The sequence below is a fragment of the Pelophylax lessonae genome (assembly GCF_965119305.1).
Source record: "Pelophylax lessonae genome assembly, chromosome: 7".
Lineage (NCBI taxonomy): Eukaryota > Metazoa > Chordata > Amphibia > Anura > Ranidae > Pelophylax > Pelophylax lessonae.
Window position 1 is genome coordinate 121,250,440 of NC_138774.1, and position 15,464 is coordinate 121,265,903.

Consider the following 15,464-nt stretch of genomic DNA (forward strand, 5'->3'; position numbering starts at 1 on the left):
AGGAATCAACCCTATGAAGAAGTCTATCTTTCTCTTATGTTCATTGACAGACACAACTCTTGAATCTTGACCATAGGGTTATATCGCCACCTACAGAAGTAGGAAACTAGGCAGAAAAGAACTTGGCATCGCATATGGAAAGTTTATTCTGGCATAAAACCCCCCTCTCTGCTATAGGCATTCAGTTTTTTCTGCCTAGTCTTCACCTGCAGTTCCATAGCTTTTCTTTGTTTGTTTTTTTCCTGCAGAGATCTTCTATCAACAGCCGGGTTGGGTGACAGGCTGGATGATCTAGTTCCAGTGGTCACCCTTAGTCTGGCCAGTGAGCGTGTGCAGACCTTTAGCTACGCGCTGGGTCGGCCACGCATGTCCTCTTCTAGTTAAATGTCTGGCGGGGACATACATGACCGGGCATTTATCGCCCATGTCACAGAGTTTTGGCCGTGTTGCTTGGGCTCCTGTGGGTGCGCACAATACGCAGTTGCCCCCCCCCCCCCACAACTTTAGGCCACGGCTTCTGCAGCCTACTGGCCGCGTGGTTGCACAGCCTTCTGTGGGGGCGGGCCTAGTTTAGGGCGGCTGCAGCAGTGATTTTCCTCTAGGGCATCCACCCTCCTCTCCTTCCCTATGTTCTGCTCGCTGCGGCGATGCAGGAAGGAGTGGTGGGGGCGGCTGGAAATGCCACGGCTATCTTGGCGGAGCCTTGCCTCCCTCCCTGCTGTGAGTGTAGGGGTTAAGGTGGTAGATCTCTCTTTGTTGTCTTAGATGGTGGCCATCTTTTTGGGGTTTGTGCAGGCAGCTTCCCTGAGGTGGCCTCAGCCAGTTGTACCCTTTGAAGGTGTAGTGTCTATGGCAGTTTGTCAGACAATTGCTATCTGGATTAAATCTATGGCACAGAAACCCAGCTCCATCCCTCAGTCTATAGCCAGCTGGACAATTTGCCTGCAGCCTTATGCTACTATGTAAATAGATTGGTGGGTACACCAAATTTTCAGTTCGAGCCTTTCCTCTGTACACATGCTCAGGATTCCCTGGCTTAAATGATGTTCAGCAAGAATCCCTGGTAGGAACACCTTTAGTGGTAACCCTTTAAAGATGAATGCCTTTTCGGTCCCTCGCTGGATAAGTAGGGAGATCCTTGGGGGTAAGCGTTCTCTCCTTCCATAGAGGAAAAATACTTCTATCTCTACATAAGGTTTTCTACTCCTGAGGTTAGAAAGTTATTTTTGCCCCTTTCAGGCTTGCAATGCTGAATCAAATCTAGGAACATACACAACTTTTCTTAAGAAGATAAAGCTTTCAAAACCGGCCAAGGTTGGTGCGAAGGCCTCTTCAGTGGAAGCGTCTATCCTACTTATCCACTAAGGGACCAAACAGGTATTCGTCTTTAAAGGGAAACCATTAAGGCAGGGAGTTTTGATGCATCCTGCCTACTTCATGATCTCCAACTTTCACCTTTCCTCTCACAGCAGGCAGATTTGCCTACTGCTGTCCAACAGCTCTTGGATCAATGGAGCATTATCCCTGTACCAACTGGAGAACTCTTTCAAGCTTTTTACTTGATTCTCTTTAGGCTCCGTTCACATGTAGGCGTTTTTGGGGAGTTTTTCTGCTCTAGGATCAGCTCTCAAAACGCCCAACAAGACAAATCCTATTCATTTCAATGGCCCCTGTTCACATCTGAGCGTTTTGACGCTGTAAGCAAAACGCCCAACGCTCAAAAAAGTACATGAGCTTCTTTTTGGGCAGATTACAGGCGTTTTCCATTGGTTTCTATTCAATCTAAAAACGCCTGTACAAAAAACGCCTGTAAATCGCGGTAAAAATCGCTGTAAAATCGCGGTAAAAAAACGCGCGAAAACGCTACGCTCAGGTGTGAATGTAGCCTTAAGGTTCCCAAGCTGGATTTAAAAACACTCAGTATTTTGCTATGGGTTCAGAAGTTTTGTTATAAATATTTACACACTGGTTGATATTCTAGCCATAGGCCTATTTGCACATAACATTTTTTCCACCACATCATTGCCTACTGTAAATTCAGATAGCAATCGGCATTACCATTTTATCACTCGTTTGGCCTGTCTGGGGTCCTTAGGTTCAACGGGCGACGATGGTTCCAACTTCAAACAGGAGTGCACCTCATGCAGCAAAATTTTAATGGTCTTCTAATCCTTGTACACATGGGCAGAATGCCGGGAGACATTTGCTGGTTCAAAAAATACCGGCTGACCTTCTGCCCGTGTGTATGTCTGTGTGGCTGGCTTCTGTTGGATGTGAATGCTGGAAAACTAGTAGCCGACAGACTCCCGATCAGCACTCTCAACCAATGGCTGGCGAGCGCTAAGAAGACTGCTAAGGTGCCCATGACACAGTCTGCCAGTTCTTTTGTCCCTCCCAAACCTTCACTTCATAGGTAAAGCCCTCCACTTAGTTCTATTGCAAGTCTTCGACATCTGAGCCAGCCTGATACCAGGTTCTCCGGGCAATGCAGGGGCAACTCCACTATTATGTGTTGGGGGCGGATGCCTTTTGGCTTTTTGGCAGCCTTTACTCTGAGTCCATGACTAGTGGTACAAGCTGGATTTTCTCTTCCTATTGCTCCCCACTTTATGTACTCCAACCTTCCTGCCTCTCAGATGAGATTGCAGGCCCTGCAGACTTCCTTACAGAAACTTAATTCTTTGGGACTGATTGTGCGTTTCCTCCAAGAAACTTTCAGGGTTTTTATTCAAACTGGTTTACGATTTTGAAGTCCATTGATGTTCGCTCCATCCTAGACTTGAAGGTTCTTATCACTTTCTTGCAGGTCCAAAAGTTCTGGATGGAATCTGCTTGGTCTTTGATTGCACCACTGCAACAAGGGGAATTTTTAGCATTGATAGACCTTAATTTAAATATCCCCATTTTTCTCCTGCATCTGCAGTTCCTGCGATTTGTGGTGGGGAAGCAGAAATTTAGTGTGGCTCTACATATTTTGCCTGTCTACGGCCATTCACGTCTTCACCAAGGTGCTTGTTGCCCAATCCTGTGTGTTGTGCTCTCAAGCAATTCACGTTGGATATCTGAGCAACCTTAAGGATCGCTCCACCCCAGCCCTGGCGGCCAGTGTACGGCTTATGATACAGGCACTTCAGAGCTTTGGGTGCATTCTAAACCTACAGAAGTCTGCACCGGATCGGACTCACTGTTAGGAGTAACGGGGCCTAGTCTTGGGCATACAAGCCTGGATGCTGACCCTTTAAACGAATTGCTGGACCTTCCAAAAAGCATCCTGTGGTATAATTTTGCATGAGGGTACTGGGCCTCATTGTGGCTTCATTTGAGGCAGTGATATTTGCCCAGTTTTACTACAGGCCTCTGCAGTTCAATGTGCTGACTACGTAGGACAAGTTCCCTCAATCTATGGACAGCCTCATGTGTCTATGTCCCAAGGCCCAGATATCTCTAACCTTGTGGCGGACCAGCCCTGTGCTGAAATAGAGAAAGTTCTTTCTCCCGTTAACCTGGATGGTTTTCATGATTGATGCTAGCCTGTCTGGAAAGGGGTCCAAGGAATGGAAATGGTCCAATGGACGTAGTCATCAAGGGATTCCAGACTTCAATCCACATTCTCCAACTAAGGACTATTGCCTATACCTGCTGTGTTGGACCAACCAGCTTCAGTGGTGACCAACATTGGTTTAGTCCAATGACGCCACAGCCGTGGTTCACATCAATCATCAGGGCAGCGCTCAACAACACACTGTAGTGCACTATTGTGGGTTGTGGTGTGTCTGAAAAAAGCCTATTCAAATTATTGGCTGTGTTAACACAATACATATTTTTTTTTATATTATATATTTTTATTACATTTTTCAAAACGCATACAAAGTAAATATAAGACAAAAGAAGAAATGGGGAAAGAACCCAAAAAATTCTTCTTTCTTTCATTTCTAACATTTTCAATTATAAAAACATTGCCTCTTCCTTCCTTCCAACCTCATATGTTTTCCATATTAGCCATCAGTGAATTTCATTAACAATCTTTGGAGAAAATATTCTCCCTCCATCATATTATCGTGAATTATACCCCTAAGTGATTAATTCATATTATCAATCATTGAGGGGAGATATCTCCCATCTCAAAAAACTTTCTACACCCCAGTGTCATGATTCCCCTGTATTGAGGGGAAAAGAAAAAAAAAAGAGAACCCCAATTTTTCCCTCTTTCCCATTATCGTGAATTACACTCCTATGTGATTATTTCTATTATCAAATCATAAGGGGGAGATTATCCCCTGGACCAACCAATACCATAATTCGTGATGCATACAGTGGCAAAAAAAGAGGGGGGGGGGGAGAAAAAAAAATGAGGAAGGGGAAGGAATTTATACTTATTGCTCAATCAAATACTAGTCTCCCAAATCTCCCCTCTTCAATGTCTGAGAGCGTCTGTTAATCTATATTTAAACGGATCCTTTAATTACCTCTAATTTAATGTCAAAGTGAAAGAAGAAGAGAGAGCGAAAGGAAAAAAAAAGGGGGGGGGAAGAGTTTCCCCTAAGGAGTGACCACCCCTTAAGGGACCCCCCCATTATATCCTGAGCATGCTCCTCAAGTATAAATTATAAGAATATAGACAATACCACCTCCAAGTCCATAGTCTATTTCCAATCATGTTAAATGTCAATTATTTACTCTGAGTATAGCCTCCAACCCACCCATATTTCTTGAAAAAGAGACTGCTGACCCCGGGAAACCAGCACCCTCCTCTCTGCCTCCGTGATCCCATTAACCTCTCGTTTCAATTCTCATAGAGTAGGAGTTGTAGACTGGGAATCAGACACTTAGCAGCATTCAGCACAAACGGAATAATACTCCGCCTGTATCTCTTTACAGAGGAATGCATATCATGGAAGAGGTATTGAAGGGGGGTGCGGTCTAACGGGGTCATGGCCAGTTTCTCTGTATCCAGGGATGAAAATCATCCCAATAGGATTGAATATGTGGGCATTCCCAACAAATATGTAAAAACAAGCCTACCTGGCCGCACCCTCGCCAACAGCTTGGGTCGGCCGTGGGGAACATCTGTGCCAGCTTGGCAGGGGTCTTATACCAACGCGATATAAACTTATAAGAAGATTCCTGAACCCTAGTGCTAATAGATGAAACATGAGTTAGTTGCATAATTTTAGTTAATTGCGGAGGGGAGAATTTTATTCCCATTCTCTAACATCGTCTCCATAACTGAGTCCAAAACCAGATTGTGCATATGAGATAGTAAATGCCGAGATTCCGGGGGTTTAATCACCTATGACTCCAAAGGATAGAGTTGATCTATCGATCGAGGGGGGGCTGGAAGTTTAGTTACAAAATCCATCATTTGTCTATAACGCCACATTGACATTGGGAAATCCCCGAATCGTGCACGTAGGATATTTAATGAAAGAAGTTTCCCCTCGGGTGCAAATTTGCCATAATGTTTTCCCATCCTTCCCCCAGGAGCGAAAAAAAAAAAAAAAACTGGATCTTTCCCTGGTCGAAACCAGGGGAAGCCACCCAGAGGGGCCAGTGGTGATACCCCCAGGGAAAAGACCTCCTTTTACATTAAAAAGGTTGTAAACTGATTACAATTTTTTTTTTTTTACAACCTGAAAGAGAAACACATAATGAGCTAGTATGCATCGCATACTAGCTCATTATGAAATACTTACCTTAGAACGAGCCCCCGCTGTGCCGCCTGCTTACCTGTATGACGGGCGACATGTTCAGTCGCCCGTCTTCCGGGATCGCGGCATTTGGCCATCTGATTGGCCAGACCCACTAATACGTCACTCCCGCGCATGCGCGGCCGTTCCTTCAGAGCGCATGCGCCAGTGATGTCACTGGCTGCATTTAAGGTAAAGATCTCCTAAACGGTACATGTTTAGGAGATATTTACAGTACCTATAGGTAAGCCTTATCATAGGCTTACCTATAGGTAAAAGTTGCAGAGGAGGGTTTACTTCCTCTTTAAGGCCATCCCGGATACGAAGAGTATTACGCGTAAATGGGGATGTCCATTCTGACAGTCCGCGATCTCCCCTCGGGATCCAGGGGGCACACGCTAGGTTCCGACCTGCCATAGTTTTCTCCAGGGATACCCAAGGTTTATTAACCTCCCTGGCGGTATGATTATGTCAGGAATTACATACCAAAAGCGGTACAATTATTTTCATGGAAATTTGGCGTTCTGTATTATAGGCCTACAATCCTTAGTAATTACTGACTTAAACCTGACCAAAACAAGAGTCTAGTAGACATCCCAGATGTGATAAATCTGAAACACAAACGCGTGAATTATAATCAAATCAATAATATTATTTTATTATTTAATATATAATAAAATTATATTATTGATTAGATTATAATTCATGCATTATATATTATATATAGATATATGTGTGTGTGTATGTGTGTATATATATATATTTATATATACACACACACACACAAATATATATATATATAATATATAGCGCATGAATTATAATTGAATCAATAATATAATGTTTTATATATATATATATATATATATACATACCGGTGTGTGTGTATGTATGTATATGTGTATATATATATATATATATATATATATATATATATATATATATATATATATATATATATATATATGTGTGTGTGTGTATATATATATTTCTCTGTCGCTCATTGACAGACGTAGTCTTCTTGATTCACAAGAACTGGGTTATGTTGTCTCCGCAGGAGTAGGACTAGGCAGAAAGAAAAAACGTTCTGGCTCCACCCTAGGGGCAGTCCCAGAGGGTATATCCTCCCTCTCTCTGCTACAAGGCATCAGTTTTTTTCTGTCTAGTCAGGAGTAAGGACCTAAATTCCTTGCTGGGATCTCTGGTCCTGGCAAGATTTTTTTTTTTTAGAAAAAATATTTTTTAGGTAGTTTTTTTCTCCAGTGTTTTTTCCTGTGAGATCTTCAAGCAAATACGCCGGACTGGGCGACACTAGTGGTCACCCCAGCCGGCCTACGAGCGCGCGCAGACCATTGCATTGCGCTTGGTCGGCCGCGACACATTCAAGTAAGTATGCTGGGCCGGGCGACGGGCTGGATGTTGAGATCCAGTGGTCACCCCGGTTTCTGCCTACGAGCGCGTGCAGACCAGAGCTCCGCGCTGGGTCGGCCGCGACGGAGTCCCATTGGAGGGACTGACCTTGCGAGTTAAAAGTCTCGCTTGGACGCCAGGAACCAGAGAGTCGAGGCGTCCGGAGTGGTCCACAACCCCCCACCCCGGTGGAGAGGGTATTGTGAAGAGAGGGTGCCTGTCGGTTCGGTATGGTGAGTAAACGTTCCCTTTTTTCCTCGTTATGAGGCAGTATGAATTATGGGCCCCTCCATACATGGTCAGTATCTGTCTGACACTAAAAGTCCCCCTTGTAAATACAGCATGTGTTTGGTGGGAAGTGGACTTGGTTTGAGAGCTAACACTCTACCCAGCAGACTGTAGTATTACAGCAGACATAGGAGGTATAATCCTACCTTAATTGTAGTGTACCTCCTGCAGATCGATAAACCGCCATTTAGCAGAGATGCAGGTGGATGTGCTGGGAAAAACGATTTCGGCAGTCCGCCGCCATTTTGCCGTAGACCGGGTGCATGAATGTCCTCAGGTCACGCGGAAGGCGTACACAGGGGGCGGAGCCACGTCCTTCTACCCGGGAAAACAAACACAGCTCTTTCCAGTCTGTAAAAGACAGACGCTGACTGCAGTTGGTTGGAAACGTCTCTGCATCGGGTGGTGAGCCTTGAGGGTCCCTCTCTCTCTCTGTGGGGATCGAGAAGCAGGTACTCTGAGGGGCGCTATTGCGCTAGGGGGATACACATAAAAAAAAAAAAAGAGGTATTTTTTATTTAAAAAAAAAAAAAAAAAGTTTTTGTTTTTTCTGGCAGAGGTGTCCTGAATTAACATGGACCCTGCCACTCATGTATCTCCACCGGATCCCCTCGAGGTGTCTGCAGGATCCTCCAGCACCCCACTGACGGTTGAATCATTGTCAGCTATTATGGAAACTTTTGTGTCCTGGGTGGAAGTGGCTTGTCAGGGACAGGGCGCAAGAAAGCGACCCCCGCCTAACCCCTTATTATCTGAAACTTCGGATTCAGAATCTGAGCCTATTTCTGCAGTTGCAGGTACTTCATCTGGGATTGGTGTCTCGGGTACTGTCTCTTCAGACAGTGAGGAGGATGTTTCGGCATCAGCCATAGCCCGAGAGGAAGCGTTGGTAAACGCACTCATTGTATCTGTTCAAGAAACCTTAAGATTACAGGGTATTCCGTCGGAAATAGCTGAAACTGAAATCCCCTTTGGGACTAAAAAACGCATCAAAATAGCGAAGGTTTTTCCATTGCCCAAATGTTTTGGCAATCCAATCAAAGAAGAATGGAGTCTGCCAAAACGCACTTCTGCTATTTCTAAACGCATTAACAGGCGTTATCCGTTTGAGGAAACCCTCATTAAGAAATGGACAGAACCACCTGTGGTGGATTCACCAATTGCTAGATTGAATAAAGCCACGGTTATTCCTTTAGAAGACGCTCCGTCTTTTAAAGATCCAGTGGATCGCAAGATAGAAGCTATGTCTCGCACCATGTTTTCCTTGATTGGATCAGCTTTCAGACCAATAATTGCTATTGGACTGGTTTCGCAGACTGTAACTGAATGGACCAAGTGGTTGCGCCGGGACTTAGAAGAAGTCCCTCAGGCGGTATCAGATTTGTTGGAACAAATGATACAGGGGTTACAGTTTGTGTGTGATGCGGCGTTAGACGCCACTCCATTATTGGCGCGAGCATCAGTTTCAGCAGTGGTTCTCAGGCGTACACTGTGGCTAAAAGGTTGGTTAGCCGACCAAGGTTCCAAAAAAGTATTGGCTAATATCCCCTTTTTAGGAGAGCGTCTATTTGGAGCCAACTTAGATGAGATCATTAAGGATCTCACGGGAGGAAAGAGCACCTTTTTACCGCAAAATGTTAAAGGTAAAGGACCTCGTCAAAGACGAGGGCCTTCTTTCTCTGCTCACAAAAAGTTTTTCGTCCCGCGGGTGAAAAAATTGAGTCCTCCAAAGCTCCTTCAGGAGGCTTCAGGGGACGTTGGTCGGGCAAGCAAAAGCCCGCCCCCTCCAGACCTGAAGATAAATCGTCCAAAGCCTGAAGGTGCGCCCCCACCCATAACTGGCGTGGGGGGACGTCTTCGCCGGTTCCCGGATCCATGGCTTTCCAGAATCCCGGACAAGTGGGTTTGCAAAGTCATAAGGTCAGGGTACAAGATCGAGTTTCGATCTCTCCCACCGGCGCGATTCTTCCCTTCCAATATCAGACTATCCCCGGCTCGTCTAGAAGATCTACGGAGAGCAGTCACGGATTTACTACAACAAGGAGTGGTAGTCCACGTTCCTTGGACAGAACGTTTTCAGGGGTTTTATTCAAACCTATTTACAATACCCAGGAAAGAGGGCAAAGTGCGTCCAATTCTGGACTTAAGGGCACTCAATTCCTTTCTCAACATAAGAAAATTCAAGATGGAATCCATTCGCACAGTAGCAGCCTTCCTGCATCCAGGGGATGTCCTAGCGTCCATAGACATCAAGGACGCCTATCTTCACATTCCCATTTTCGCAGGACATCAGCGGTTTCTACGCTTTTCCGTAGAAGAGAACCACAATCAGTTTGTGGCGTTACCTTTCGGTCTCGCCACGGCTCCTCGGGTCTTCACGAAGGTGTTGGCCCCAATGTTGGCACTACTGCGCCAAAGAGGCATATCGATTCTAGGTTACCTAGACGATCTCCTACTTCATGCAGAGTCTCCTCAGACCCTGCTACAAAACATAGAAATTACTATAATTTCTTTACAGGAATTCGGGTGGCTGGTGAACCAGCAAAAGTCATTTCTGGTTCCCACCCAGAGGCTCGAATATCTGGGTCTAATTCTAGACACAGTCGGGACAAGAGTTTTCCTTCCGGTAGGGAAACTCCGGAAGATTCAATCAGCAGTCCAGTTGTTACTATCCAACAGCTGGTCTTCTCTTCGAACTTGCATGAGGGTTCTGGGGTTGATGGTGGCTTCCTTCGAAGCAGTCCCATTTGCCCAGTCCCATACCCGAATTCTTCAGCAAGAGATTCTTCTCAGATGGAATCGGAATCCCTGGACAATCGGATCCGATTGAGCAAACAGACCAGAGAGTCTCTGGTCTGGTGGCTTCGGTCTCCAATGCTCAGCCAGGGAAAGTCATTTCTGCCAATATATTGGACGATAGTGACCACGGATGCCAGTCTATCCGGATGGGGAGGAATTCTCGGTCAGTTATCTGTCCAGGGACTTTGGTCCCCGGAAGAATTCAGGTTGCCGATAAATGTATTGGAACTGAGAGCGATCAGACTTTGTCTGATTCACTGGACCGAGCAGCTCCAGGGCAGCCCGGTTCGGATCCAGTCGGACAACGCCACGGCCGTGGCTTATGTCAATCACCAGGGGGGCACCAAGAGTGTCCGAGCGGCCAAGGAAGTGGCTTGCATTCTTCGCTGGGCGGAACGATTTGTTCCAGCGATCTCTGCGGTGTTCATTCCGGGGGTGGAAAATTGGCAGGCAGATTATCTCAGCCGTCAGACTCTGGATCAGGGGGAATGGTCCCTCCATCCAGAAGTTTTCCACCAGTTGTGCCTACGTTGGGGCACCCCGGATGTGGATCTGTTTGCATCACGATTCAACAGGAAAGTACAGAGATTCATGGCTCGCTCCCGCGATCCTCTAGCAGAGACCTCAGACGCACTGATCGCCCCGTGGGGGCAATACCAGCTAATGTATGCCTTCCCTCCTCTCGGGTTACTGCCAAGACTTCTTCGCAGGATAGAGGAGGAAGGAATTCCAGTAATCCTGGTAGCTCCGGACTGGCCTCGCCGAGCGTGGTACGCCGACTTGGTCAGACTGGTGGCGGACGTCCCGTGGAGACTTCCTCTCAGGGAGGACCTACTGTGTCAGGGACCGATCTTCCATCCTGCTTTACGATCGCTGGCTTTAACGGCCTGGCTATTGAGACCCAGGTGCTGAAGGACAAGGGATTGTCAGCTTCAGTTATTCCTACTTTAGTTAAAGCAAGGAAAGCGACTTCCAGAAAGATTTATCATCGCACATGGAAGTCATACGTTGCATGCGTGTGAACCTCTGGGGTTCCGTCCACGGTCTTATTCGGTTAGTCGAATATTAGCTTTTCTGCAACAAGGGGTTGAGCAGAAACTGGCCTTGAGTACTATCAAGGGTCAGGTCTCAGCATTAGCTATCTTCTTTCAGAAGCCTTTGGCTACTCATTCCTTGGTGCGGAATTTCATCCAGGGGGTGCGACATCTGGCTCCGCCAGTGCGCGCGCCGTTACCACCCTGGGATCTTAATTTAGTATTGTCGGTTCTTCAGAAACCTCCCTTTGATGATATTAGGGAGATTCCTCTACCTACGTTGTCCCAGAAGGTGGCCTTCTTGGTGGCTATCACTTCTGCACGCAGGGTGTCAGAACTGGCCGCATTATCTTGTCGTTCCCCATATCTGGTGGTTCATAGAGATAAGGTGGTTCTTCGTCCGAATCCATCCTTCCTACCAAAAGTGGTTTCAGAATTTCATCTGAATGAAGAAATTGTATTACCTTCCCTGTGTCCTAAGCCCAGTCATCCTCGGGAGTTTGCTTTACACTCCTTGGATGTGGTCCGGGCGATCAGGGTATACTTGAAAACGACAGACTCCTTTCGCAAGACGGATTCACTTTTTGTGATTCCGGATGGACCCAAAAAGGGGTTGCCTGCATCTGCCGCGACTATTTCCAAATGGATCAGACAGACGGTGGTACAGGCTTATTCTATTAAGGGTCTGGAGCCCCCGTTCCCTGTTAAGGCGCACTCCACTCGGGCACTTAGTGCGTCATGGGCCTTTCGCCATCAGGCGTCAGTGGTCCAGGTGTGCAAGGCGGCTACCTGGTCGTCGGTGCATACCTTTACAAAACATTATAAAGTTGATGTAATGGCATCGTCTGATGCCTCGTTTGGCCGCAAGGTTTTGCAGGCCGCCATTTGAGGAGACCAGTGGTCTACCTCGAGGGTTTTTTTCCGTTGGAATTTTTATTTGAGTCTCATTCTTTGTTTATAATGAGCCTTTAAAACTTCTAGTTTGGCACCGGTTGGGCCTTCTAGATTGGATTTTGATTTCTGTCAATCCCACCCCTCATTTGTGGCACTGCTTCTGGATGTCCCAGTTCTTGTGAATCAAGAAGACTACGTCTGTCAATGAGCGACAGAGAAAATCGGATTTTTGTAAGATCTTACCGTAAAATCCTTTTCTCTTAGCTCATTGACAGACGTAGTACCCGCCCCTCTATCATTGAGTTGGGTTGGGTTAAATTCTCTGTTGCTGCTTTGTGACAGAACTGATGCCTTGTAGCAGAGAGAGGGAGGATATACCCTCTGGGACTGCCCCTAGGGTGGAGCCAGAACGTTTTTTCTTTCTGCCTAGTCCTACTCCTGCGGAGACAACATAACCCAGTTCTTGTGAATCAAGAAGACTACGTCGGTCAATGAGCTAAGAGAAAAGGATTTTACGGTAAGATCTTACAAAAATCCGATTTATATATATATATATATATATATATATGTATATAAAATGTGTTTTGTGCAACGTTTTTTTTTTTTTTTTTTTTTTAATTTCCCTCCCTAGTTCCGCTCCCATGCAGCATTGCTGCTGCAGGGAACGGAACTAAACTAGGAAGTCATCAGACCGACGGAGGAGCGGCGGGAATCTCGGCTGGCGATCTCAGCAATGAGAGATCATCGCTGGATCGCCAGGACAAGGTAAGAGAACACCGCTGCGCTCTCTGCACATCCACCCCGAGCGTGACTCGGGGTTACCGATCCTGCAATGAAAAATCCACCCCGAGTCACGCTCGGGATTACCGCCTAGGTGGTTAATAGCGTCATGTGTCCAGTTTATTATACGAACCAGTGCCATAGCCTTTTAATACAAGGCTATGTCAGGTAGTCCAACTCCTCCCTCCCATTTCCGCCTCCTAAGTATATCATATGCTAATCGTGGATGTTTATCATGCCAAACATATTTCAAAAAGACACGTCGTAGGTGTTTAAAAAAAAATTTCGGTAATTGGATGGGAACTGTACTAAGCAAATAAATTATTCTCGGTAGGACATTCATTTTGATGGCATTAATACGTCCAAACCAGGTAAGTGGATATGGCAACCATGATTCTATGTCTGAGGTGATTTTATTCAACAAGTCTCCATAGTTTCGATCATAAAGTACTTTCCCATCTGAGGAAATATGTACCCCCAAATAAAAAAAGGGAAGCCTCTCGCCATTTAAATCCAAAGGAGTGATGTAAGGAATCTGCCATATCTTGTGGAGTGTGGATTAACAGTACCTCTGACTATCATAATTTATTTTAAAGTTTGATACCTCCCCAAATGCATGCAATTCACTAATCAAAACGGGTAATGAGAGCTGAGGTCGATACATATTAATGTGCAACTTTATGAACACACCAGAATGGAAACGTATGGGGGGCCTTAATGCAATGAACATTGTTTTTGGATATTTTTCTCTATGTGCTAGACTTTTTCTGTAAGTTTGTTTCTTTCTGTCTGATAAATTTAAAAGGTTTTACATTTACAGCCACTTAAGCTGGCCATAGTCAGTTTAAATCTTGGCCTGTTCAGTACGGACCGGCTGGCATTTGAACCATGTACAGGCAGGCTGAATATACCAAGTTGATTGATCGATCAACTTTGGTACAATCGTCATTTTGGATTTTTGATATGATTGCCAGCCTCCTGCCTGAGACGGCTCCCCTCCCCCCTCTTCCTTCCTCCACCCGTTGTTGCAGGAAAGAAAATTGCTCCATCTATGGCTTGCTTTACTACCTTATTTTTTCATGAGCAAATAGCATGGGCCATGAATAAGAGGATTTTACATTACATTACGCACGCACGCACGCACGCACTGCTAGCTTTTGATATTAAAAATCTCTTGTTCTACAAGCTAAGTGATATGAATGAAGAATTTAAATGTTTCTTTTTATATAAATGATACAAAAAAAATGTAAACATACGTTTTATAAGCTTATAGTTTAAGCAAATTTAGTTTCCCAGTAACATCTGTAGTAAGGCAAATTTAAATAAAGCATATATTTTTTCATATAATTTCATGATCACATTTCATCGGTAGTGTGTGCTTTTTTTTTTTTTCCCCTGTTTCTATTCATAAGTTTTGTTTTTTTCCTGCAGCTTGCTTGTTAAAAGAACTCCCAGGAGTGTCGGATATAGACCTGATTGTAAGTAGTTTTACTTTTGTTGCTATATTTGAGAATTCACGTTTGATAATCCTATATAGTGAATTTTTTAGTTAATATTATCCAGGGGTGTGGAAATGAGAAAAAATGACTTGTCCAAGGGACTAAATCGGGGTCCCAATCTACTTTCCCATATGACAATTTACTTGTCCTGATAACTAAAAAAAGTTTTAACCAAAACTGTGTTTAAATCTGAGGCACTTTTAGGAAAGTTTGGGGCTTTTAAAAATGAAAGGGGCTTTATAAACTTAATGTTTTTAACCACTTTACCACCGGAGGATTTTGCAGCTTAAAGACCAGACCCCTTTTTTCAACTTGGCACTTTGTGAATTTAACTGATAATTGCTCGGTCATGCAATGCTGTACCTAAACGAAATTTACGTCCTTTTTTTCCCACAAACAGAGCTTTCTTTTGGTGGTATTTGATCGCCTCTGCAATTTTTATTTTTTGCGATATTAATAAAAAAAATAGCGAAAATTTTGCAAAAAAATTACATTTTCAACTTTCTTTTAAAAAATATCCAATATACTCAATTTATGTCATTTTTTTGGCCAAAATATATTTAGCTACATGTTTTTGACAAAAAAAAAATCAATGAGCGTATTTTTATTGGTTTGCGCAAAAGTTATAGCGTCTACAAACTATGGTGTAAATAGTGAAATTTACGCAGCTTTAATTTATGACTGCCTATCTCATTTCATGAAGTGCTAAAATGGCGGGGCAGTGCAAAACCCCCCCAAACTACCACTTTTTGGAAAGTAGACATCCTAAGGAATGTCCTGACAGGCATGTTGAGCTCATTGAATATTTCATTTTTTTGTCACAGGTGTTTGAAAAATGACTAAAAAAAAAATCTTTTTTTTTTTTTTTTTTACACAAAGTTGTCATTGAAATTATATATTGCTCACACATGCCATGGGTATATGTGTAATTACACCCCAAAATATATTCTGCTGCTTCTCCTGAGTACAGGGATACCACATATGTGGGACTTTTTGGGAGCCTAGCTGTGTACAGGACCCCGAAATCACCACCATCAGAATTTCAAAGGGCGTACATTTTTCATTGCATTTTC

The 15,464-nt window shown here is 44.5% G+C and overlaps 1 protein-coding gene across 1 annotated transcript in view; it reads left to right on the forward strand.

Moving 5' to 3' along the window:
• HPRT1 (hypoxanthine phosphoribosyltransferase 1) overlaps nucleotides 1-15,464 on the forward strand; it is a 149,732-nt gene that overhangs the window by 107,295 nt on the left and 26,973 nt on the right. Inside the window, exon 7 of the mRNA XM_082263818.1 lies at nucleotides 14,324-14,370. Coding sequence (XP_082119944.1) covers nucleotides 14,324-14,370 — 47 coding nt within the window. The remainder of the gene's footprint in view (nucleotides 1-14,323; nucleotides 14,371-15,464) is intronic.